Genomic DNA, 25413 nt, shown 5'->3' with positions numbered 1-25413 from the left:
AAGAAATGTGCTGACTGCTGGAGAACCAAGCAAGGCTGAGGTGGCCTCAGGAAGCAAACAGGAGAGGGACCAGCTCTGTGGAAACTGCACCCGATGGCCACACCATTGTGTCAACACTCAACTCGGCTACCACAGCCTTTCCTCTATGAGACAGACTGGTTCACACTGGCTCAACACCAGGAGTGGAGAGCAGACTAAGAGGAAGGCTGAAGGGCGGAGGCTGCCAAGGCCGCAGAGGTGCACAGACGAGGTCACCAGTGCTCTGGTGAGAGCTCCACCATCACCTGGACAGGGGACCTGGCTCACAGCAGCGAGCAGTCTCCAAACACTCTTTCATCACTGCTCAATTTTCTCAGCATCAACATTTCACAGGTAGCTACTTCAACTGTCGGCTTAGCTGGAGGCACCCTGCGTTAGTAACTGACTGCTAAAAAAGGGGCTCTCTAAGAAAATACTCCTTAAACACAAAACTACAGGGGAGTAACGTGAAATTTGAGGGTAGTCTTGTAAATATACCTTCATTTTTTTTTTTGGGCTAACATCACCTTTGCAGATACACATACACAATGTCTGTGTATCAAATACAAAGGCCTTGTATGTATCCGCAATTGGGCTAATACAAATGTCCCATCTGTAAGCTCAGAAGTATTGTGAAAGAAAGGTTGCACCCCCAGAAGCAGCTCCCACATCTGGCCCTCTGGAAATGTGTGTGTTTATTACCATCTTCCCACTACAGTGACGGCTCTGTCCCAACCCTACCCAGTGAGGCCTTTTCCATCACGGTACTTCAGAACCAGAGCACACAGGAGCTGTGGCTACTGAACGCCCACTCCTGTGGGCTTCCTGCACCACACAGTCACCATGTGCTCCCAGCTGCCGAATGGTGGCCATGTGGGGTCAGGCAAGCAGTAAGCAAAAGTCAGGCATCGGGGAGTGTTGAAAAGTGTAAGGAGTTAGATCCAGCAGCCCTCTGTACCTGTACATCTAACCAGCTGCTGATGGACAGGTAGAAAACCACGTGTGGGCTGTTTTCACGCCAGACTTCCCACCCGACACAGTCCAGCAGCTGCTCACAACACATTTGCAGGCATTGGTATTAGAAGGAATGCAGTGCAGAACCAGCAACCTCTGCAGGAGCAGGCCTGAGGCAGAGACCTCTGTCTGAGAAGGCACGAGGCAGAGCCTCAGCAGGTGCAGCCCCAAGAAAGCAACCTTCATAGAAGCAGACCCGAAAGACCCCTGGGATTGCAGAGCGGCCCCTGGAGTGCTGAGCGACCTCTGGGAACACTGAGTGACCTCTGGGGTGACTGGAGCCATGGCCCTGAGTGCACCACAAGGAACAAACATCTGAGCCTTGAACCCACCGGCTCCTGGAAGATTGATCACTAGAGACTCAACCCAAATGACAACAATCAGAGAAAAAGATGAGTAGACAAGGAAAGAACACATTCAACACCACAAAGAACAACAAGACACCAACAAAAACTGGTGGTTCTACAGCAGTAAGACTTAAACACCCCAATATAGATGAAGCAGAAGAAAATGACCTTCAGGAGAATGTTTGATGACAACTTATGCTGGAAAGGATGTGGGGTAAAGGGAACACTTCTGCATTGCTGGTAGGAGAGAAAGCTGGTATAGCCACTTTGGATGTCAGTATGGTGATTTCTCAGAAAATTAGGAAACAATCTTCCTCAAGACCCAGCAATACTAATTTTGGGTATATACCCAAAGGATGCTCAATCATACCACAAGGACATGTGCTCAACTGCGTTCATAGCAGCATTGTTTGTCATAGCCAGAAACCGGAAACAACTTAAATGCCCCTTGACAGAAGAACGGATAAGGAAAATGTAGTACATTTACACAATGGAGTCCTACACAGCAGGAAAAATAATGACATCTTGAAATTTGCAGGCAAATGGATGATCCAGAAAACATCCTATTGAGTGAGGTAACCCAGATCCAGAAAGACAAATATAATATGTACTCACTCATAAGTGGCTTTTAGACACAAAGCAAAGAAAAACCAGTCTACAACTCACAATTCTAGAGAACCCAGACAACAAAGAGGACCCTAAGAGACACATACATGAATCTAATCTACATGGGAAGTAGAAAAAGATAAAATCTCCTGAATAAATTGGGAGCATGGGGACCATGGGGATTAGTGGGAGAGGGTAGAAGGGGAGGGGAGAGGAAGGGAGGGGATCAGAGAAAAATATAGAGCTCAATAAAAACAATAACCAAAGGAAGGAATGAAGTGGGACAGCGACAAAGGGCTGTGTCTGAGAAACATGCAGACCCTGTGATGCAGGACACGAGAGCTCAACACCCATAGGGTTTGGTCCGTGTGGGGTTCCTGAAAACCATCTCCATGGATACCAAGGGATGACTAGTAGATATGGAGTCTCCTAATGTTGTGTTTATGATGCCACAATGTATGTTGTTATCTGCTCAACACAGTAGCAAAGCAATTACAATTTGTGCGTAGGCAAAGTATGTACATGAGAAAAATCTGTTTACATATTTTAAAAACACTTCTTATGTAGTTAAGGCTCCTATCTCATTTTATAACCACTCTGTATGGATATCCACCACAAATAAAACAGTTAAGTGGGCAACATTATTTGTAAGGAGCTTGCAGATATGAAGTGCTCTATAGATGATTAAAAATAGTGGAATGTCTTAACAACCCCACGGAGCCTGCTGTGATTCCACACTGAGTTGTCTTCTTTATCTCAAACTAGATCTGCTAAGAAAAATGAAGTAAAATTCATCGTCTCAATTATTCATTTTATAAGTAAGGGTAAGTCTGCTGGAAGGGGCCTTCTCACTGGAAGGGCAGAGCGTAGCAGCGTGAGGGTGTCACTGGCTCCTCCCAGAGTACCAGCTCCACAGATGCCTGACTAGAATTTCGTCGTAACCACTGTAGCTCGTCTATACCACAGCATGCATTTAAATCTCAGAAATGTACATTAACCTGACAGCAAACACTGGAAGTCACGAGGACCCAGTTATTCCTTATGGTAGCAGGCAGTGGCCCAGGGTCGCAGCCTGACATCTCTGCCACCTTCATTTCTCAGGAAACTCAGGGCTATCAGGATGTTTAGGTCCCTTGTGATAGAGGGCCAAGGCCCATGACCAGAGTTAGGACATGAAAGGGCTCACTCTTAGTAACTCAGGACCAGTCATGGGTGTGATTAGGATTGTCTAGCCTGAGTCAACAGACAAGTAGGGGAACAGGGAGGAGGTGGTTTCCTTCAGATTGTTGTTTAAACAAACGTCCCCAAGGGATGAGAGGAAACCACACACCGCCTGCTAGTAGATCTAGTTCACCTCTTCCCTGCTCTGTCTCCCCAGCTCTGTATTTCCTAATGCCAGAATACAGAATATTCATTTGGCTCAAGCTTACTTTGTGTTTGAAAGACATTTCCAGGCCCAGGAATAACTTTTTGTCCCCACGAGAGTCAACCATGACCATAGCCCTTTCTCCTCACTAAGCTGCTACTAGAGCCTTTGAGAGTCAACCAGGACAGAGCAGTCATATCATGGGTTCCTGAGGAGTGTGTGTGGGGGGTGTTACGAGGGCGTGGAAGACAGCAAGTGACGAGATCTCCCAGGACCTGTCAACACAGAGGACAACTTGTAATAGGTGCAGGGAAGAACATGCAGGGAAGGTGCTAGGTGATCTGAGTTCAACTCTGCCTGGCTTTCCTGAATTTCCGAGTCATGGTTTAGTTGTCATTCACCAGTTTTCACATGTGAATACAAACCAGCGCCATCTAGGCAAGTTTGTGTGATTTGATTTATTGTCCAATGCCACTTTTCAAATTTATCTGTATTTATGAATGTGGCTGTGGCTCTTTTATTTCAGTTACTCCAAAGTGTTTAACTGACTGCATATAATATGATTTTCTTTTGCTATTTGTTATCACAGATTTTTCCTTTAAAGATCTATCTATCTATCTATCTATCTATCTATCTATCTATCTATCTATCTATCTATCTATCTATCTATCTATCTATCTATCTATTGTGCACTGGTGTTTTACCTGTATATACTCTGTATGGGGGTGTCAGATTTCCTGGAATTGAAGTTACAGTTGTGAGTTGCCATGTGGCTGCTGGGAATTGAACCCTGGTCCTCAAGAAGAACAGCCAGTGCTCTTAACGGCTGAGCCACCTCTCCAGCCTACTACAGGTTTTAATAACTTTTTTTTTTAGCAACAACAAATATGTAATGAATTTTTTTTTGTGTGTGCGTGTACACAGGTGCACATGTCTTTTGTGCATGTGTGTTGAGACCAGAGTTGGGTGCCTTCTTCTTCTCTCTGCTTTATTCCCCCGAGGCATCATCTCTCATTGTGCTGCTAGGGATTTAAACCTGGGCTCCATGCTTGTATAGCACACACTCTTACCCACTGAGCCACCAGCTGTCAGCACTTCTCACGTTTTTCCTTTTTTTTGAGATATCTTACTGTGCAACCTTGGCTGGCCTAGAACTTGATTTGTAACCAGGTTGGGCATAAATTCAGAGATTTGCGCCTGCCTCTGCCTCCCAGTACTGGGATTACAAGTGTGCGTGGCCATGTCTGACTGTAAGAAATATTTTTGGAATGTCTTTCTATACCTGCACACAGCAGTGTTGTTTGTTTGTTTGTTTGTTTTAACAATTTGGTATGGTTTCTTGCTTTTGTTTTGAGATGTGTCTGATACACAGCTCAGGCCTGTAAGCTTCCTGGAGGGTGTGGGTTCTAGGTGTTCTTTGCTTTTGGCCTTGCCTCTTCTGAATCCTGTTTTTGTCATCAATAATAATCCCTTATGCCTCCCCTCTCCTTGTCCTGTGGTGTTGAAGACAAACCCAGGGCCTTGTGCATGCCAAGCAAGTACTCTGCCATTAAGCTACAGTGCTATCCTTCCTCCAGAAGTTTTTGGGTGTTTTAGATTTCTGAGACAGGATTTGTTGTTCCCTAGGCTGGCCCTAAACTTGCTATTCAGCTGAAGCTGGCTTTGAACTCTGGATCTTTTTCTTCAGTCTTCCAATCCCCTGCTGGGATTACAGATGTGAGCCACCACATCTGGCCCTCCAAGAAGTTTTCCAACACTTAATATAAGAAGTAGAACTGTGGGGTCAAAGGTTACAGAACATCCATGTGCTGACTGGTTTTATATCAATTTGACACAAACTATAGTCATTAAGGAAGAGGGAACCTCAACAGAGGAAATGCTCCCGCCAGACTGGCCTGTAGGCAAGCACACAGGGCATTTTCTTGACTGATGATTAAAGTGGGTGGAGCCATCCCTGGTGGTCTTGGGATCTATAAGAAAGTAGGCTGAGCAAGCCATGGGAAGCAGCGCCCTCTTCGGCCTCAGCTTCAGCTTCTGCCTCGAGGTTCCTGCCCTGTTTGAGTTCCTGACTTGGCTTCCCTCAATGCAGAATATTTTAGCCAAATAAACCCTTTGCTCCTCAAGCTGTGTCTGGTCATGGTGTCTCAACAGCAGCAGAAACCCTAACGGAGACGACCCATGTCCCTAGCTGCTCTGTGAGGCGGTTTTATGGACTGGCTGTGCTGCTGACCTCTGCCAAGCTGTAGGGGTTAGGACACCTCTTCTCTGCTGATGCTTCTACAACTGCTGCTGGAGCGGGACTCCTCTCACAGTGACTGGGCACCTGATTTCCAGGAACCTCTTCATGTCTCTGCCTCGTTCCCCTCCAGCCTAGTTCTCCTCCTAAGCTGGAGGAACTCTTTAGATCTTAAATGCAGATCTTCTGTCCCTTCTGTACACTCAGTTTTAGATTCGGCCCAAGCAGCTGTCTTTTTCATTGTTAATCATCAGGGTTTAGGTCTTTTTGGGTGGTGGCAGTGGTGTTGGAATTAAACCTCCAACATGTCAGACAATCCCTCCACTGCTGAGCTACACTGTTGGCCCCAGGGCTGCTACTTAGGATCCTCCTGCTGGTTTGAAATGGTAATTTTCTGAGTGTCTCCCCCCCAACCCTCCTACCCCGTTCTCAGCACTTTCTATTTTCCTTTTCCCCTTCTACTTTCAATGTGAGATGTTGGAAATGTCCAGGAAAGGAATACTTTTTAAAATCACCATTTGAAGCATGACTCATAAAACTTGAGGCTTCAGGAAATTTGGGGGAAACTTTGCCTTTACTGGGTAGGCCTTGTAGCACTCTAGTGATGAAGTTAGTTTGGTATGAGAAAAATTTCTAAATTTAAATAAATATTACTTCTTAAAAACTAGGAAATGAGTTAAGACTCTGAAAACTGAACATAGGCATTCTCTGATTTCCAAAGCTCAGACAAATCGTCCAGTGAGGAACCTGAGTAACTAATGGTGAATGCACAGCTCGTCTGCTTGCTCTCTGGGGACATCGTTCATTCTGCCCATGACACCACGGGAGTGATTAAAATGTCCTTCTCCCCAGGCAGTGACATTCACTTATCTGTAAATTACAATCTTAGGACACTCTGACGAGCCTTCAGAAAATATATTCAGAACCCCTTTCCTCTTTAAAGATGGTAGGACTTCCTTTAGGACACAATTAAACACCATGACTTTTATAAATGCACCCCTGTCTTGAAGAGGCTTCTTGGTTGGGACCTGCAGTAAGATTTCCCATGACCTCAAGCATTTTCGATGTATGGGGAGAGAAATACAAGCCTGTGTTAATACCAGGAATAAGCACAGAGAGTAGAAACACGGAAAGCGGATGGATTACAGTCAGTACAGGGCTCGTGGGTGACCTCAGAGATGTACTGGGAAATAAAGGCATACTTCACGTGAAACCTGTCTGTCTTCAAGACAGGCTAAAGTGTTATTTTTTTAAAGGCTAAATAGAAGGAAGGGGAATGACTGCCCCTTACCATGGAAAGGTCTGTTCACTTTACATGAGCCACAGAGATGGTTGCCTATAATCTCACCAACAATTGAAGAAAAGCAGACACTGAAATGAGTTGTCCCTGACTTTTTAAAAAACTAGCATCTTTCTTTTTTCTCTGACAAAGTCTTATTTTTCCTAATGTCTTGCTACGTAGCCCAGACTGGTCTCAAACACACAATCTTCCCACCTCAGCCTCAAACTGTTGGAGTTACAGGCACGTGTTGACCTGCTGATCTACATAAGGCTTTTCATCACAGGAATCATCGGAGAATCGTTTCAGTAAGAGGATCGATGGGACCATGAGATTGACATTTACCCTAACTGTCATGTATATAACATAGTGTAGCACGTGAGTCACTGACCTTCCTGAGAACACACTGGTAGCGTAGTGAGAGACGCTGAGAGGAACGGCACACTGCTGCCGGCAGACCCAGGCTTTGGCTGATAAATGCCTGCCATGGTGACAGCTGCCTGCTTCTGTTAGAGGACAGGGTCTCTGCTGGGATTCTGCACTCTTTCAGGTTATTGAGTGAAGACCCGAGTTTGTGGCGACCATGCAAGTGTTCTAGAACAAGCAGTGTAGAGAGGAGGGAGGCGCGGAGGGTTTGGTCTTTCGGACTCTGGACAGCTGAGACTTTGTCCTGGGCACAAAAGCTCTGAACAGGAGGCTGTCTGTGGAAGACGGAGGAGACAGAAGCCAACCTTCACTGCTCGCCAAGGAAAGCTGGGCTCTCCTGTCAGGGCTGAAGATGCTGTGGAAGAGCCCCCGTAGGTCAGTGAGACTGGGGTGTGAAGGTTTAGCAAATGTAGTGCCAGACCTCTGAATCTGAGTACACTGTATGAGTGACGGTGAAGACCAGAGAGCAAGAGCTAGCAACCTTTGCTATCTTCTCAGAGCCGAAAGACTCACGTGTTTGCTGGATAAACAGACATTAGCTGAAGAAATAACATGGAATTCATTTCAAGCCCATTAGAAACAGACACACAGACTGATGGACACACACAGACACACACACACACAGACACACACAGACACACAGACACACACACACACAGAGCCCAGTTCCGGTAGCTACTGTGTAAAGCAGAAACCCCAGTGCACACTGCTGGCAGTTTAGAAATACTACGTCATGTGGCAGTGATCAATAGTCAAAATCCATCAGAAACCATGGTCTTTAGGGGCTGTGGAGAACATGAGAACCTGGGCACCATGGGGACACCTATGTCATTTGGGTGGAATTAGGTCCCTCCTCCCCCTTTTAGGGAAAAGGTTTATTTGAGCTTAGAGTTTCAAATGATAGTCTATCACAGTGAGCCAGGCATGGAAGTTCGGGTGAGTCTGTCCTATGTGGTAGACGCCCTTCCCTTATTTTGTGGAGTAGAAAGCAGGCAGTTTGAAAAAAATAAAAGACCTCCCAATCTTAAAACTACACTTTTTGTGACAGGGTCTCACCTTGCCTGGGGTAGCCTTGACCGCACTGTATAGCTCAGAATGCCCTTGAACTATGGTCTTCTTGTTTCCACCTCCCCAATGCTGGTATCACACCTTTGCACCACAACATCTACCTCCATTTTCCAAACTTTTTTAAAAAAGGAAAGCTGATACATTTCCCCTCTTTAGCCCCAGTAAGATACAAAAGTGAGACTTTTGCATCTGTGAGTCTACATACAGACTAGGCATCATGGAAATGCTCTGCCCCAGGCTGTAAATTCCTGTGCCCTCACCTGCCAGAGGTTACAGACGCCTGAGCGGTGTCCTGAGTCACAGTCAAGGAGTGGTGGGTTCTTTTGAATTCAGATGCCCAAGCCACATGAAGGATTTTTTTTTTCTTTAAAAATTTTAAAAATTATTATTGTATTAGTCAGTGTTCTCCAGAGTCACAGAACTTATGGGATGGAGATACACACACACACACACACACACACACACACACACACACAAGGGAATTTACTAGAATCACTTACCGGCTGCAGTCCAGCTAATCCAACAGTGGCTAGCTGTGGACACAAAGTCCAAGAAGCTAGTAGTTGCTCAATCCTACCAGGCTGAGTGTCTCACCTAGTCACAGCAACAGAAGAGTAACTAAAGTTTCTTGTCTGAAAAATGAGTGGAATAAAGCAGGAAACTCATCTCTCGCTCACAGTTTCAAAGTGACTGAGCCCTTTAGACTGCCCATCATCATCAGGAGAGTGACTAAACTGTCAGAGCGCAGGCTTGCCCTCTCATTTTCCAGACCCCTTCCGTACAGTACACCCACTGACCACTTAGACAGCACCATGGAGAAGCAACGTCAGAGTTCATGAACGAGGCAGGGGAAAGAGGCGCTGTCTGAGATAAGGCTACCATTTGAGAGAACTCCGCCCCCAGAAGGCCACCTGAGGATTCCTAAAAGAGATATATGCCATCAACTTCCAGGACTTTCCCCCACAACCCAGAAGAGCAACCAACACTGCTGAAGCTCTCCCGCAAGCCAGGTATTTACTGGAAAGAATTCAGCCTGTGTAGGACTGACAGTGCAGGATTAGCAGTTTAGAGAGATCTACTCAAAGGACAGGTGAAGTTTGAAAACGTTTAGAAACTCAGCAGTTAAACAGTAAAGCGAGGTGATGCATGTCTGTTGTCATAGAGTGTGGAGCAAGGTGACGCAGGTCTGTTGTCACAGACAGTGAGGAGCAAGGTGCAGGTCTGTTGTCATGGAGTGAGGAGCAAGGTGATGCAGGTCTGTTGTCATAGTGAGTGAGGAGCAAGGTGATGCAGGTCTGTTGTCATAGAGAGTGAGGAGCAAGGTGATGCAGGTCTGTTGTCTTAAGAGTCTGAAGAGATCAGATCACTCAAGCCTGTGAAATTAGGTCCATTCTGGGTGACACAGTGAGTCTCAAAAAATAAAAATGAACAAACAAAACAAAATAAACTGTCTGTGATTGGCTAACAAGAGTCTCTGCTATGCGATTGTTCTAGCTAGCAGGAGTCTCTGCTGTGCATTTGTTCTAGCTAGCAGGAATCTCTGTTGTGCAATTGTTCTAGCTAGCAGGAATCTCTGCTGTGCAATTGTTCTAGCTAGCAGGAGTCTCTGCTGTGCATTTGTTCTAGCTAGCAGGAATCTCTGCTGTGCATTTGTTCTAGCTAGCAGGAATCTCTGCTGTGCAATTGTTCTAGCTAGCAGGAATCTCTGCTGTGCATTTGTTCTAGCTAGCAGGAATCTCTGCTGTGCAATTGTTCTAGCTAGCAGGAATCTCTGTTGTGCAATTGTTCCAGCTAGCAGGAGTCTCTGCTGTCTGTAGCCCTCGGATCAGTTTATGGAACAAAACGAACGTCAAATGAGCGGCATGTTAATGGAGAGTTTTCGACTGCCCAGGACTGACGGGGAACCCGGCAACGCTTTCTGTACAACAGCTTCCAGTGCTGTGTTCAGAGCAATTCACTTCCGGGGGGAGGGAAAGGCTGTGAAGGAAAGGCTTTATCAGAGATGTACTGAAATCAGTGCATTACTTACAATGAGCTGCTTCAGGCCCACGAAAGACTGTTCCACGGAGCTGGCGGTTAACACCTGTCTCCTTGCTGCAGCCTTCTCACCCAGGAAGCGAAGCATCAGGTCCTTAACTGCATCTCCCTAGGAAGAGCGAGGGAAAGAGGTGGAGACAATGAAATGCTCATGGGCTTGGCATAGGAAAGCTGCAATCAGCCAGAAGCTAAGTCATAACTTCTAGAAGATTCCAGTCTTACAACTATCCTTTGAGAATTAGTAAAATCACCACCAGACCAGGTTTTTAGTAGAGACCACAACCTGGCCAGGACAGGTGCTTTCATAGATGGGTTTAATAGAGGGCTCCCAGCAGGTGACACACTGAAGACAGGGGTGTGGTGTGGTCATTCAGAGAAGCACCGTGTGAAAGACTGAACAGGGCTGCGCCCACACCACACTGGTTCCTCAGGCTTCCTGGGATGCCTTGTGTGTGTGTGTGTGTGTGTGTGTGTGTGTGTGTGTGTGTGTGTGTGTGTGAAGTTCCTCCATTGGCAAGCTGGTGGTCCCTTATAATGACAAGTTCATATCCAAGCTCAAGGTGAACAGGACTCTGTTCTAGCCGTACCTAGGGATCTGGGCTTGCTGGAGTTGGAGGATATGCTTTAAGATTATTTCTGCACTGGGGCAACTCTTGTCCCCCAACTTGATTCATCTGGTTACGCCCACCTGGAGACAGGGTGGAGCACATTAGGTGTTACTTCAAGCATTTTACTTCTTTTAAAAGGGAAGTCACAGAAAACCAGGGGAGGAAGGAAAGGTTCATGAGAGCTTCCCCAGGGAAAAAGGGCCTACGAACTTGAATGAAGGGAAAACAACCAGCATGAAGCATGGAGCGTGCTGAGTCCTGTGACAACGTCTTTCACAAGCTCCTGATGCTCCAAGGCTACGTAACGGAGGTGACTGATGCACCAAGTCAACAACAAACAGGGACAAGTATTCTGTATGCTCATACCAAGCAGCCCTGACAGTGCAGACTGTGTGCACAGGCTGAGGGGAACCCAGACCTGCCTGCTGGAGATGATGCTGTCTGTCCTGTGACACCGTCTGCTCTTTAGGCACCTCGAGAGGCAGGCTGGCAGCCTCAGCAGGAGGGTCGTGTGGGCTCTGTGCTGTTTCTGCCCCTGTGTGGTGGGTGAGCCTGGTGCTTGAAGAGGCCAGGCCACACATCTTCCTAAACTAGGGTAAAATTCAGTAGCAGTCATTTTGTAATTTCTGCTTTTGGAGAATAAGGTACAATACTTCCATTATCACAGCCACAAGAGCAGCTGAGAGATCTACAAGGGGTATTTAAAAGGCTGACATGTGTGATCTCATCAATTGTAAAAATGCTACCTGTGCCAGATACAGAGAATTCCTGGGGCTGGGGGCAGAGACCTGGGCAAAAAGCAAACTCAATTCTGCATGCCAGATGGGGCAGGCAGACACATCTCCTCCATCCTAGTGACACTGTTCGTTAATGAGATCACACCATAAATATCTTTTATTTTTAAAATTCTTTTTCTTAAAGTTTAGTTACTGGCGTGTGCAGGATGGCTCAACAGGTAACAGCGCTTCTCTCGCACCAGGCCCGCCTTGTGACCTGAGTGCAGTCAGTCCCTGGAATCCAGGTAAAGGTGGAGGAGGCATCTATGACGTTGTCTCTGCCCATCATATATGCTCTGTGGAACATGTACACACACACAAACTGCACACACACTGATAATAATGAATAAATAATGTAAAAACTAAAAAGGGATTAGTTACGACAGGAGACTCAGGGTAGAAAGGTATATCTGACTAATCAATGTTTTAGCTGTCACCACACATCTAAGGATGGGCCTGTGTCTGCGGTGTCCCTAAACTGAAAGTGAAGAGGGCAGTGAGATGATGGGGTCGTACACATTACATCCTTTATGCCCGCCAGGATGAGGAGAGGAAGCTGCTGCAGTGGGGCTGGGATCCAGGTGGAACTGAGGTCTCCTCAAGCCCCAGAAAGGATGGGGGTCGTGGAGGAAAAGTCACGAGCACACCATACCACTCTCCTGAGGGGCGTGAGTAGTTCTTAAAGGTCAGGGTGCTGGGGACTGAACTCGGGTTCTCTGAAAAAACAAGTGATCTTGATCACTGAGCCATTTCTCCAGCCCAGACTCATGGCTCATTCAAGTTTTAAATCTTGTTCTTTTTAGATTTATTTATTTTTATCTGTGTGAGTGTTTGGCCTGCATGTATGCATGTGCATGCCTGGTGCCCAAAGAGGTCAGAAAGTGGCGTCAGATCCCTTGGAACTGGAGTTATGATGGCTGTGAGCTGCCACATTAGTGCTGGGAGCTGAACCATCCTCAGAAGGACCATCAAGTGCCCTTAACCACTGAGCATCTCTCCACCCCGGAGTGATTAAATCTTAAGAGCAATCTGGGAGGAAGCACACCGGAGCTATTGAAGAGCAAAGGTGAGAACCATGAAGCTCCCCAGAAGATAGTAACAAAGTATCCCTTGTGCCTTCAAACATGACTGTGTAATAGGATTTCAAGCTAATGACAGCTGGGAGAATACAGATGGACTAATAGGCACACAATAAAAAATTAGGGTTTCGGCTTTCAAAAAGAATATGTAATAGCGGGTCCAGAATAGAAAACGATATTTCCTAGAAATATCACTCACTTCCATCAGAACAGTTAAAGAGCTGTAAAACCAGCCAATAATAGTAAGACAGATATCCAAAGCATAAAAGACATTTTTTTTTTAAAACAGACAACTTCACAAACTGGTATCTGAGGACGGGCAGGATGGCTCAGTGGGTGAAGATGGTCTCAAGTCTGATGAACTGGGTGTGATCCTCAGGGATCACATGGTAGAAGGAGAGAGCCCCTTTCTATAAGTCATTTATTGATTTCCATATATGCTTCCTCCCAACAAATAAGTAAATAAACGCAAGGAAATTTTTTTTTAAATAAATGGCCTATATACCAAAAAGAGTTTGATAACAGAAGTTACTAATGAATGCAAATTCAAAGCAGAACAACGACTTCGACGCGTCCCCAAATTTCCTAGGACAATCACAATGCTGAAGAGGAAACAAACTGCTACACCTATTTTGGAAGCCAGTTCAGCTACTTATTACACAGCCAAGCACACATTTTCCACAAACAAGCTCAGGAAAACAGTGGCATACATCCACACAGGCCTCTGCACAAATGCCCTGTTATGTCACTCAGGCTGGCCGTGGACCCTCAGTCCTCTGCTTCAGCCTCTCCGGGGCTAGAATCACTTGTATCCAACACACCTTACTTGTAACATTGCTATTTTACTAAATAACTCATAGGAGCTTGAGTGTGCATGACACATACAGATAGGGACACAGACGCTGGCGGCATGATGAGCTTCACTTGTCGAAAACCCTGCCCATGGTTTCTAATAACTCAACACAGGACAGACCTGGAACCCACTCACCTGCTGGACACACCCCAGGTGCAGCCATGGGCTGCATGCATTTATGCACTAGGGTGGGTACAGCGATAGGTTTTTGACGGTTCAGCAATAGTGCCGACTATAGATTTGAAAACCTTAGACATTTTCTGCTAGGGGAAGTCATGGCAGAAGAGACTTACTAACCATAAATTTCCGCTTTCACCTTCTAGGGACGTAACACCTTACCCTTGCCTAACTCACTCTGATATGTAGGCTGCCGTGGTCAAGAGGCTGAGTGCTGGGCCACGGGGTACAGGGTAGGGTACACAGACTTTGTTTTCCAGAAGCTACAGCTACCAAAAGAAGGCTCAAGTGGCCCTTCTTCCCTCATTCTGGTGGCGGGGGGGGGGGTGTCTTGACACCTGGACCTGCTTTTGTTGGGGGGAAAGCCACGCACAGACCTGGTCATATTCAGCTGCCTTCTCTATTACAGGGATACAAACTCCTACCTGATCCAGCCACTGTCACTTTTGTTGCCACTGGGGACTAGGTTAATGCAGCTCAGGAGAAGTTCCAACTCAAGGGTTCATTCAAGTTTTACCATTCCTCTATGGATTCCTCTGGGTCACACATGGTATTAGCAAAACAAGCGCCTGAAACAGTCCCTTCAATGCAGGGTTCGTCCAACACTCATGCATCGGTAAGGGAATGTCTATGAACCTGGTAGTTTATGAGACCCTCAAAGATCTGCATGTCCCCAAATATGCTATTCTTGACCAGTCGCTAAAATTAAACTGTTTGGTTAGTTTGACTCCCAGCTCTACTTCATTTTGTGTCTATGTGAGTGAATGCCTCATGCTCAGTGCCTGTAGAGGCCAGAGGAATGTGTCAGGTTCCTGAACCTGGAGTTACAGGAGGTTGTAAGCCACCTGCCCCGAGTGCTGGGAATCAAACATGGGTCCTCTGCGAGAGCAGAGAGCACTTCCAACCCCAGCCACTTCTCCAGCCTTCTAATTCTACTTTTGAAAGGAATATGGTTAAATATAAAACATTTTATTTTATTTAGTGTGTTTTTTTAATTTAATTTTTTTGGGGCAAGCTCTCAGAGAGTCTAATGTCTCAGCTGTTAGGGTTACTATTGCTGCGGTGAAACACCATGACCGAGAGCAACTTGCGGGGAGGAAGGGTGCATTTGGCTTATTCTTCCGCATCACTGTCTATCACTGAAGGAAGTCAGGACAGGAGTTCCAACAGAACCTGGAGGCAGGAACTGATGCACAGGCCACGGAGAGGCGCTGCTTACTGATTTATTGCTCATGGCTTCTTCAGGCTGCTTACCTACAGAACCCAGGATCATCAGTCCAGGGATAGCAACATTCATAATGGGATGGGCCCTCCCCCATCAATTGCTAATTGAGAAATTGTCCTACTGCTGGGTCTCATAGAAGCATTTTCTCAATTAGGGATCCTTCCTTTCAGATGTCTCTAGTCTGTGCCAGCCGACATAAAACTAGCCAGCACACCCAGTTCCACCTTGGGCTTGGTATTTAGGCTGAGCCTGAACTCTTGATCCTTTGCTTCCATTTCTCAAATCCGGGGACACACGTGAGTGCCTGATGTCATTCTTCTTTTAAGATACGTAATTGACACAAAACTATGTATCCAGGGTGTCCAACCTGCTAATTAAATATAGCATATGGTGTACCAAATAACACCATCACTACCCATGGCTACAGTGTGTGTGTGTGTGTGTGTGTATGTGTGTGTGTGTGTGTGTGTGTGTGTGTGATATAAAACCCACTGTCACACATTCTAAGATAATGTGGAGTATTCTAACTGGGCCATCATACTACACATTAGACCTCACTCACATGGCTGTACCTCAGACTCAGTTTCCACTAACTTCTACAGTACTGTTTGCCATGGGTTCACTCCTTTTCTTTTTTTAAACAAGAATATGTGGTATGCTGGGCGGTGGTGGCGCACGCCTTTAATCCCAGCACTTGAGAAGCAGAGACAGGTGGATCTCTGTGAGTTAAAGGCCAGCGTGGACTACAGAAAGAGTTCCAGGACAACCAGGGCTGCTACACAGAAATCCTGTCTTGAACCCCCACCCAAAAAATGGCATTTATCTTTCTTTGCTTGAGTTATTTCATTTCATGTCTCACCCTTCATGCTGTCGCATACTGTCAAAACAACAGCAGTCCTTCTTTGTAAAGACTCAGTCACCTGCACGCACCCACCACATTCTCTTTACCTCTGGACCCGGAGATGGATACTCAGGCTGACTGTACTGCCCTATTGTGCACAAGGCTGTAAAGAGCGCGGGAGTCCAGCTTTCTCTATGCTGCTGACTTCAGCTCTGATTGGATCATATGGTGATTTCAGTTCTAATATCTTAAAGTGCCTCCATGTTGCTTTCCATAATGGCTTATTAATTTGCATTCACTGCAATCACCGCCATAGCTTGTCTGTTAACAGCCATCCCAACAGGAATGAGCTGACAGTCTCTGTTGTTTTATTTGCATTTTCCAGATGATTAGAGGCAACTTCCGGTTCTTCAGCTCAGATATAGATCTGAACACAATTTGTCATCTGTATGGTAGATAAAGACAGCACAGGGTGACACAGAGCACCCAGAACCACGGCAAGCGCCCTGAGAACAGCAGTTGGTGCAGACACCATAGGAGTCTGTGCAGAGGTTCCGTAAAAACAGAACTATTACATGAGGTGGATATGATGGCTCAGGACTGTGATCCCAGACTCGGGAGGCTGAGACAAGAGAACTATGAGTTTGTTGTTAGCCTGAGTTATGCAGTAAGTTCAAGCACAACCTGGGCTAGTACCAAAACCCTGTCTCTAAAACAAACACAACAACAACAACAACACGTAATTCAGCTAAGTCATTCAAAGTTTACCCTAGAAGGAAGTCAAGCACCTGAAGACAGCACCCCACAGAGATCCCCATCATCCGCGTGTCCTGCACCTCACAGAGATCGCCCCGTCATCCGCGTGTCCTGTACCCCACAGAGACCCCTGTCATCCACGTGCCTTGCACTTCACAGAGATTGCCCCGTCATCTACGTGTCCTGCACCCCACTGAGACCCCTGTCATCCACGTGTCCTGTACCCCAGAGACCTGTCATCCACGTGTCCTGCACCCCAGAGACCTGTCATCCACGGGTCCTGCACCCCACAGAGACCCGTCATTCGTGTGTCCTGCAGCACCAACAGAGAACTCTGTCATCCATGTGTCCTGCACCCCACAGAGAGCCCTGTCATCCACGTGTCCTTCACCCCACAGCGACTCCTGTCACCCACGTATCCAGAACCCCACAGAGAGCCCTGTCATCCACATGTCCTGCAGCACCACAGAGACCCCTGTCACCCAAGTGTCCTGCACCCCACAGAGATCTCTAAACTTCTATGTGTAGTAGAGATCCCTGTTCTCATGCACACTGCAGTAGAGACCCGTCATCTACCTGTACTGCCGCACTAGACCCACAACAGTCAAAATGCAGAACCAGTCAAGGTGCCGTCAGCAGGCGAGTGTAAAGAAAAGATGGTCTGTAAACACACTGCAGTTCTCTGCGGTCATGAAGCAGAACAAAGTCATGCCATTTGTAGGGAAAAATATCCAAGTAAAGACTGTTAAATGAGATAATGTAGAACATGAAAGACATATTTCGCGGTTTCTGTACGGTGAGGAATCAACATTTAAAAATTGAAGTAAATTATCTGCTGTTGCTATCACACATTTTCTACTGATTTTTGACTGTTTCTAATGGTTGCATGAGGAAATGTTAATCTAATAAACAGAAAACATTTGCATATCTGTTTATAAACATATATAGCTCTCTACACACGTGTATGTATAAAATAACTCTAATACAAAGCAGCAGGACAGAGTCCTTGATTCTGTTTTTCTTTCTAAAACAAAACATTTTCTATGGGAAAAAAATACAAGAAATGAAAGTAGAAAGGGGACTTTATTGGGGGCAGGAGAAGAGGGAGGAGCGAGAGAGGATACTAGAAGGGAAAAGAGAAAGATAAACATCTTATGTTCTCTTCCCTGTGTAGCCTAGATACACACACACACACACACACCGCACACGTGCCCACCATGACAAGCAGAATGGACTTTGGAGGAAAGAAGCTGGCTGGTGACAGAGAGGACAGGAGACTAAGATGGGAGGCAAATATGAGCAAAGGACATGCTATCCGAGTATGGAAATGTCAATGTCACAGTGAGCCTATGATATTGTATGCTCGCTACATGTGATGAAAAGGAAAGAAGACCATCTGTGCTGGGTGGCTAAGTTCATGTCAACCTGACAGAGGCTGGAGCCATCTGAGAGAAGGGAGCCTCAATTGAGAACATGCCTCCAGAACTTCAGGCTGCAGTGAACCTGTGGGGCTAATTTTCTTAATTAATGGTTGATGGGGGAAGGCCCAGTTCATGGAGGTCAGTGCCATCCCTGGGCTGTAGCCCTGGGTTCTATAGAGCGCAAGCTGAGCAAGCCAGTAAGTGGTACCCTCCATGGGCTCTGCATCAGCTCCTGCCTCCAGCTCCTCCCCTGCTTCCTACCCTCACTGCTTTGGATGATGAACTGTTATATGGAACTCTGAGTGAAATGACCCCTTCTTCCCCCAAGTTGCTTTAGTTAGGGTGCCTTGTTACAGTAATAGTAAACTTAACTAAGACACCATCAGCAGAGTGCTTGGATAAAAACGAGCAAGTCCTTGTGGGGTGCCACTATCACTAAACACAGCTTTGCAAGCATCTCTCTAACTTAATTGAATTGCCACTAAAGTTACCTAATAAATAAGTAATAGAAATTTATCCCATAAATAGGAGACTTTTAATTAGATATTGAGATAAGCCACTTGGTAAACGAACTCCAAAGTAAGTGTTTTAGGGAGCTGATTTAGAACAAAGGACACCCAAGCCATTGCAGTGTCGGAGGGAGGACAGCGGATGGGCACCGTGTACACTGGAGTTCCCAGAAGAAGCCATGTGCACACTAAAGGCCATCTGTAAGGCTGATGACCAATTAGAGGGGTTCTCAACCTTCCTAATGCTGCAACCCTCTAACACACTTTCTCAGGTTGTGATGATCCCCAACCATAACATTATTTTGGTTGTTACTTCATAACTGTAATTTTGTTCTGCTATAAATTGTAATGTAAACATCTGTGTTATCCGCTGGTCTTAGGTGACCCCTGTGAAAGGGCTGTTCGACCCCAAAGGGGGTCACCACCCACAGGTTGAGAATCACTGGATTAGAACTTCTGGAATGCAGAATCCTAGAAAGTTACAGACCCAGTGCCACAGCCGTCCCAAGGTCTTTAGTTCCTTCAGTCATTCATTGCCCTATGCTGGGGTCTGACCTAATTTCCAACTATCAGGCGAAACCTTTGACAGACACTTTTCTTTTATAAACACTTATTTTAGTTGTCTGTGTGTTGTGTGTGTATGTGTGTGGTGTGTGTGTGTTTGTCTGTCTGGGGGTGGGGTGGAGTATGTGCACATGAGTGCAATGCCTGCCCTGCAGAAGCCAGGAGAGGCTATTGGTTCTTTTGGAGCTGGAGTTACAGGCAGCTGCAAGCACTGGGAACTGAACTCCAGTCCTCTGGAATAGCAAACACTACCAACCACTGAGCCATCTCCCCAACCCTAGAATGCATTCTTTCTTTAATTTCTTCCAAAATTAATTTACAACCTGCTTAGGAGGCTAGAATTGTAACTGCTACCAAGCCCGTTACACACATTTTCAGGAAGAGATGAAAAGGCGTAAGATACAGACACAGAAACGTTCTGCGCCCTACCTGAATGTTGTCAAACTTGAGGCCAGGCATGGTGAGGTTCTCCTTGTCTATGAACACGGTGCCATACTGCTGGGTCGCCACCTTCATCAGGACCTCTCTGGTCTCCGGGCTGGGGAGCCATGCATCATTTCTCCGGTCCATCTCACTCATGCTCAGGGCTGTGGCGAAGGGGTCGTCACTGCCGGCAAACACAGCCTGGATCTGTGAGAATGGCTTTGGAGACTCAGACTCTAGAGGTGCCGGGGAAGCACCTGATTCCGATCTTTCCACCTTCGTAGAGTAAGACGGGCTGGTGGACTCTGGAGACTTTTCTCCCACAGGGGCAGCGAGTGAAGACAGCCTTTCTGGAACTGGGGAGCCTGCGTTGGGATTACTGACCGAAATGAAGGTAGAAGTTGTGAAGGAGTCAAAGAAGTCAGAGGCCAAAGAATTGGAGCTCACTCCATCTCCAAAAAATGTACTCAGGCTGGGACTGGGCTGGACCATCGGAGGAGGGGTCTTGGCTGATGTCTCACTGGCACTACTGAAACTTGGAGATTTCACCATCTGGGACTCGAAGCCATCCTGCAGAAACAAGTGTGGCTGGGAGGGAGTAGAAGTGGCCTGGCTGAAGATGGTGCAGACAGGTACGGGCTCGTCTTTGGAGGAGGACAGACTGGATGATGCTTCTGAGATCTGCTCCTCTGGGTGAGCCTGGCCATCCCTGGGCCCCATGTCCTCTGTGCCAGCGTTCGCCAGCGCAGGCATGCCGGGCACATCTTCCCGCATTGAGTCTTCTTTCAGGGATGCTCTGCTATCGGGTGTCATGTCTGAAACGTCTCTGGGTGTATCTTCTCCATCGGTTTCACTGCCATTGCTCAGAGTGTCCGCCCCTTCTCTGTCTGTGGCGCTGGGCAGCCTGCCATCAGTGGCACCTCCTGGGGGCTCGGCGACATCCTGCAGACAGCCGAGGTCACTCACATCACCCTCACTGTTGTTGGGAGAGTCGGAGATGAGCACGCTCTCCATCATATGCTCGTTCAGCTTATCGCCGAAGCGGCGAGAGTCTTCGGACAAGGGCTCCTTCTCGTCGGATCCAGACTCGTCTCCACCGAGATCAATGGTCTCCTCATGATACAGCAGCTGGCCTTCCTCCCCAGACGCTGGCATGGGGACAGGTCCAGGCCCTGCCTGGGCTGGAGGAGATGCCTCACTTGGGCTCTGTTCACCATCTTTAGCTTTTTCCATATTGCCTGAAAATAGAGGCCATCACAAATCACATCATTGTCTATTTCTAGTGTTGGCAAGTAACTTGCTTTTTTTTTTTTTGAGAAAGGATCTCACATAACCTGGGTGGACTTGAACTCATAACCTCTGGGGTTCTGAGATGATAGGCTGTGCTACCTAGATCTTGTTCTCAGTGGAACAAAGGTTTTAATAGTTTCACATCCAAATGGTATAAAATTAAAAATTTTTCTTTTTCTAGTTTACTTATTTTGAAGTGATAAAATACACACAAATTCACTGCTCACCATTTTTAAGTGTGCACATTCTCATTGTTGTCTAATCAGCTGCTAGGATTTTGATCATCTTGCAAAACAAAAATTCTATACCCATTAAATCTACCCTGTAAGCGGAGACTGCTCGTTCATTCCCGTTCACCCAGACCAAAATAATCATGCAAAAACCATATTAATTACAACACTGTTTGGCCAATGCGTCAGGTGTATTTTTAGCTAGCTCTTATATCTTAAATTCACCCATTTCTATTATTTTATATTTTACTGTGAGGCTCGTGGCTTGTTACCTCTTACTTCTTGGGCAGCTCCATGGCATCTGCCTCCTTCGGCAGCTACAAGGCGTCTGTTTGACTCTGCCTTCTCTGTCTGTTTATCTCTGTTAGGATTTCCCGCCTGGCTTTACTTTGCTAAGTCACTAGCCAAAACACCTTTACTCATCAACCAGTAAAGCAACACATATACAGAAGCACATCCCATATCACTACCCACCCCCCAACTCACACACGGACAAGCACCACCTATTCCTGTTGTTTTTAAATTTCCAGGAAGCATATTTAAATAGACTCATAAAGCACTCATCCACTGTAATATATAGTTATCAGTGCCCAAGTGCCATCTGCCCTGACTGTGGGATACGCACTCCCGCCCCCTCAGGCCCAACCATGTCTACCTCATAGTGTCCTCCAAGGGCCCTTGCCTATGTACAGGCTCAGAACAGTAACACATCTTGACGGTAAAAACATGCTCTTGAGAAGAGACAGAAAGTAACCATTGGCAAGAGACACCGTGAGACTCATCCATCCATGAAGGACCGTTCTGCCCTGCCCAGGACCCTCCATCCAGAACTCCAGCATGACTGTTGCTTCCCCAGCAGATTCTGCAGGATGTCGTGAGTACCAATTTAATGTCCTTTCTTCACACTCGGACTCCTTCAGTCTTCTCTGGTGGATGTGGTGAGCTCTGACTGGATGAGGTTTGCTGCCTGCTTGTTCTGCTGTCTGCTGCATGCTGTTTGCTCTCTTTGCTTGCTAAATGCTCACCCATTTGAATTGGGATCATGGCTATCATAGATCATTCTTCACACTGTACCGAACATTCATGCTGCAGCATGTATGGGCTTTCCTTCCCTACATGCTCTGTCATTAAACAGGAATCATGGCTATCATAGATCATTCTCCACACTGTACCGAACATGCATGCTGCAGCACATATGAGCTTTCCTTCCCTTTAACAGGTGACTAACATGTACTGCAGGCATGTGGCAGTCTGTTTATCCATTTACCCACTACCAGATACTTGGGTTCCTTCTAGTCTCTAGAGACCAAGCACACTGCTGCTGTGAACAGGATGTGTGAATTGATGTATCTTTGAGATTCTAATTTCGGTTCTTTGGTACATCCTATTCCAATGGGCAGAGATGGAAGTGCTAGATCATAACAATAAACATGTTTTTTTTGTTTATGTTTTTGCTTTCGGACACAGTTTCTCTATGTAGCCCTGGCTATCCTTGAACTCACTTGGTAGACTAGGCTGGCCTTAAACGCAGAGATCTGCTAGTCTTTGCCTCCAGAGTGCTGGCATTAAAGACATATGCCACCACCAACTGACAGTAGTCACCTTCTTATTTTAACAAGGAACTAGTTTTTCCAGTTCAGAAGCCCTTTCCGTTCCCTGCAACAGTGTACATATACCCCAACTTCACTACATAATGGCTGGCTGATATTTTTGTTTTTACTTAGCTTCCCGCCCCGACAGGGTTTCTCTGTGTAACAGTACTGGTTGTCCTGGAACTAGCTTTGTAGACCAGGGTGGCCTCGAGCTTACAGAGATCTGCCTGCCCTTGCCCCCACCCAAGTGTGCGCCACCACGCCTGGCTTTATTTAGCTTTTTCTTATGTGTGAGAATTTGTTTTTATAAATCAAGGACTTAGTAACCTAAGCCGGCCTTAAATTATGTGACAGAAGTCGACCTTGAACTCCTGATCCTCCTGCCTCCACATCCCAAATGCTGGTACAGGTGCAGCAGCAACACCCTGTTCTACTGTATTTACTCATTTGTGTATGTACAGTCAGAAGACAATTATCTGAAATCAGTGCTCTCTTTCCTTCCTTTTCTTTTGGAGATGCGGGGGTCCCCCTACTTAGCCGAGGTTTACTCAAACTTGCAGTCTTCCTATCTCAATCTTCCCGAACGCTGGGCTTACATGCACGAAACACTGCTCAGCCAACACGACTCACTCTTCACTGCTCAGGTTAAGCCCGTCTCTAAGGCCCCTCGCGTTTGGCTTACCGCGGTGTTTTAAGTGTGGGGGATACGAGACATTGAGGAGGGCAGGAGCAGAAGTTGGGGTAAACAAAAACATACCATGAGCAATGGTGATGTAACACGGGTTTCTACTATACATGCACATGAACCTCGCTCTGTACACGAGAAACTGAGGCCTGGAGGGCGTGTGTACCTTGTCCAAAACCACAAACCACAGGGGGCACGGAATTGGCTAAAGTCAACAGGCAATCCCTGCTGGGGCTGCCACACACACAGACAGGCGGGTCCCAACCCGGCGCGGGAGAAGGCGGTGACTACACGCGGAATGTCGAGGGCCCCGGCGACCCCTCCTGACTGCGGCCCACTCCTCACCTGCCACCCGCTCCCGGGGGCGGATCCCACTCGGGTGAAAAGGGTCCGAAGAGAGGACTGGAGACCGGAAGTCGATTTAAGATCCAAGCGCCCATGAGCTTGTGCGCCTGCGCTTGCCGGCTAGTAAAGCCCGACTTCCGCATAGGCTCTGTTTGGGAGCGCCCACTGGAAGCCGGAAGCCAGGCACATTTCCGGTTCATGAGCGGTGGGCGGGACCTAAAGCCCCAAACGTTTGGAGAGCAGGGAGGAAAGGAAATCATCTGTCCTGGGGCTGGCACCAACCAAGGATGATTTTCCCTTGGACCTTGTCTTTGCCCTTGCTGGTTCTTCACTTCCCCACCTGTGTGTGTCTGTGGCGGTGTGTGCTAACGTCCATAAAGATAGGAGGAGTAGAGACGGCCAAGAGTCCCGCCTGCTGTTCTAGAGTCAAGACTCAGCTTTCTTGATTTTTAGTGTCATCTCAGAAAAGGTTGTGACAGTGTGAGAACACAGCTCTCGTCTCAAAGGGGATTAAGGGCTTATTCTGGAGCCAGTGATGATTGACTATAGCGTGGGAACATAGATTTAGGTTACCTTGATTAAATTCTGTTGTCTTACATGGTAACAATTGGATGGACTTTTACAGTAAGATCAAGAAGTAAATCTAAATCTATACCATTCTCAAGCATGCTTTGGAAGCATTGGGTAGCTGGATTACAGCCAAGCGGCGAACCCTCTGCTCCTCTGCTATAACTCTTTGATTACATTCATAGCTTTGCGATTGGTGGAAGACAGTGGTTAGAGATTTCCCCCCCTGAAAGACACGATGTTGGACACAGAGGTGAGCAGTGGACTGCTAAGGGAACTAATGGTAGTGTCACATAAACCACTGCCATGAAGGTCAGTTCGAGATACTGGGAAAAGTCACAAACACAGAAGAAATGTATGTGGATCCAGAACTCCTAGAGCCAATCCAGTGGATTCCCTGGGATGCATTCTTATCTTCCAGTACTCTCCATGCCAGAACAGGACTTAAGAGACTTCCATCTCTGGGAGACCTGGGCAGTATAGATCATGGCGCAGTTGTGTGGCTGTACAGGACTGGTCCCTCAAGGGAAATGGATCCGGCTGCACTTCATGGCTCCCGTACACCGCTGCCATCTTGACTTAAGCTTGAAGCATCTTTTTTTGTTGTTGTTGTTGTTTGTTTTGTTTTTTGAGACAGGGTTTCTCTGTAGCTTTGGAACTTGTCCTGGAACTAGCTCTTGTAGACCAGGCCGGCCTCAAACTCACAGAGATCCACCTGCCTCTGCCTCCCAAGTGCTGGGATTAAAGGCGTGCGCCACCACAACCCGGCAAGCTTGCAGCATTTTATCTTTAAACGGACGTGCCGCTGAGGCTGGAGCAAAGGCTCTTGGCAGTGGCCTGGTGCCCAGGACCACGTTTAGAGTTAAGCATTGCCAACCATAATGCCCATTTAGCTGCTTTCTTTAGGACATGGGAGCAGGTCGGGAACGCTAGAGCGCCGCCCTGGTGTCCGCCCACCCCGCAGCATTTGCTCCCGGTCCCGCCCTCCGTCCCAGGAGCCCCCGCGGCTCCTAGCCCGCCTGAGGTTCCAAATGAGCATGCGCGCAAGAAAAGCGCCTCCGCCATTGGCCACCGT

The 25413-nt window shown here is 47.0% G+C and overlaps 1 protein-coding gene across 3 annotated transcripts in view; it reads right to left on the bottom strand.

Moving 5' to 3' along the window:
- The window catches only part of Trappc12 (trafficking protein particle complex subunit 12), a 64617-nt gene extending 40687 nt beyond the window's left edge, over positions 1–23930 (bottom strand). The window contains exons 1-3 of one of the 3 annotated variants that reach the window (XM_048439825.3): positions 23772–23930; positions 19636–20867; positions 10390–10506 (exon numbers count right to left, since the gene is read on the bottom strand). In XM_048439825.3, the coding sequence (XP_048295782.2) occupies positions 10390–10506; positions 19636–20862 (1344 nt within the window). In that variant the 5' untranslated portion in view covers positions 20863–20867; positions 23772–23930. Of the gene's footprint in view, positions 1–10389; positions 10507–19635; positions 20868–23498; positions 23664–23771 lie in introns of those variants that run through there. The other 2 variants (XM_085690823.2, XM_085690824.2) reach the window with 2 other exon arrangements.
- Positions 23931–25413: the final 1483 nt, after the last annotated feature.

This window comes from Myodes glareolus, chromosome 6 (genome assembly GCF_982192425.1).
Source record: "Myodes glareolus chromosome 6, mMyoGla1.1, whole genome shotgun sequence".
Lineage (NCBI taxonomy): Eukaryota > Metazoa > Chordata > Mammalia > Rodentia > Cricetidae > Myodes > Myodes glareolus.
Note: the sequence above shows the minus strand (reverse complement) of the source record. Positions and strands in the feature narration are given on the sequence as shown.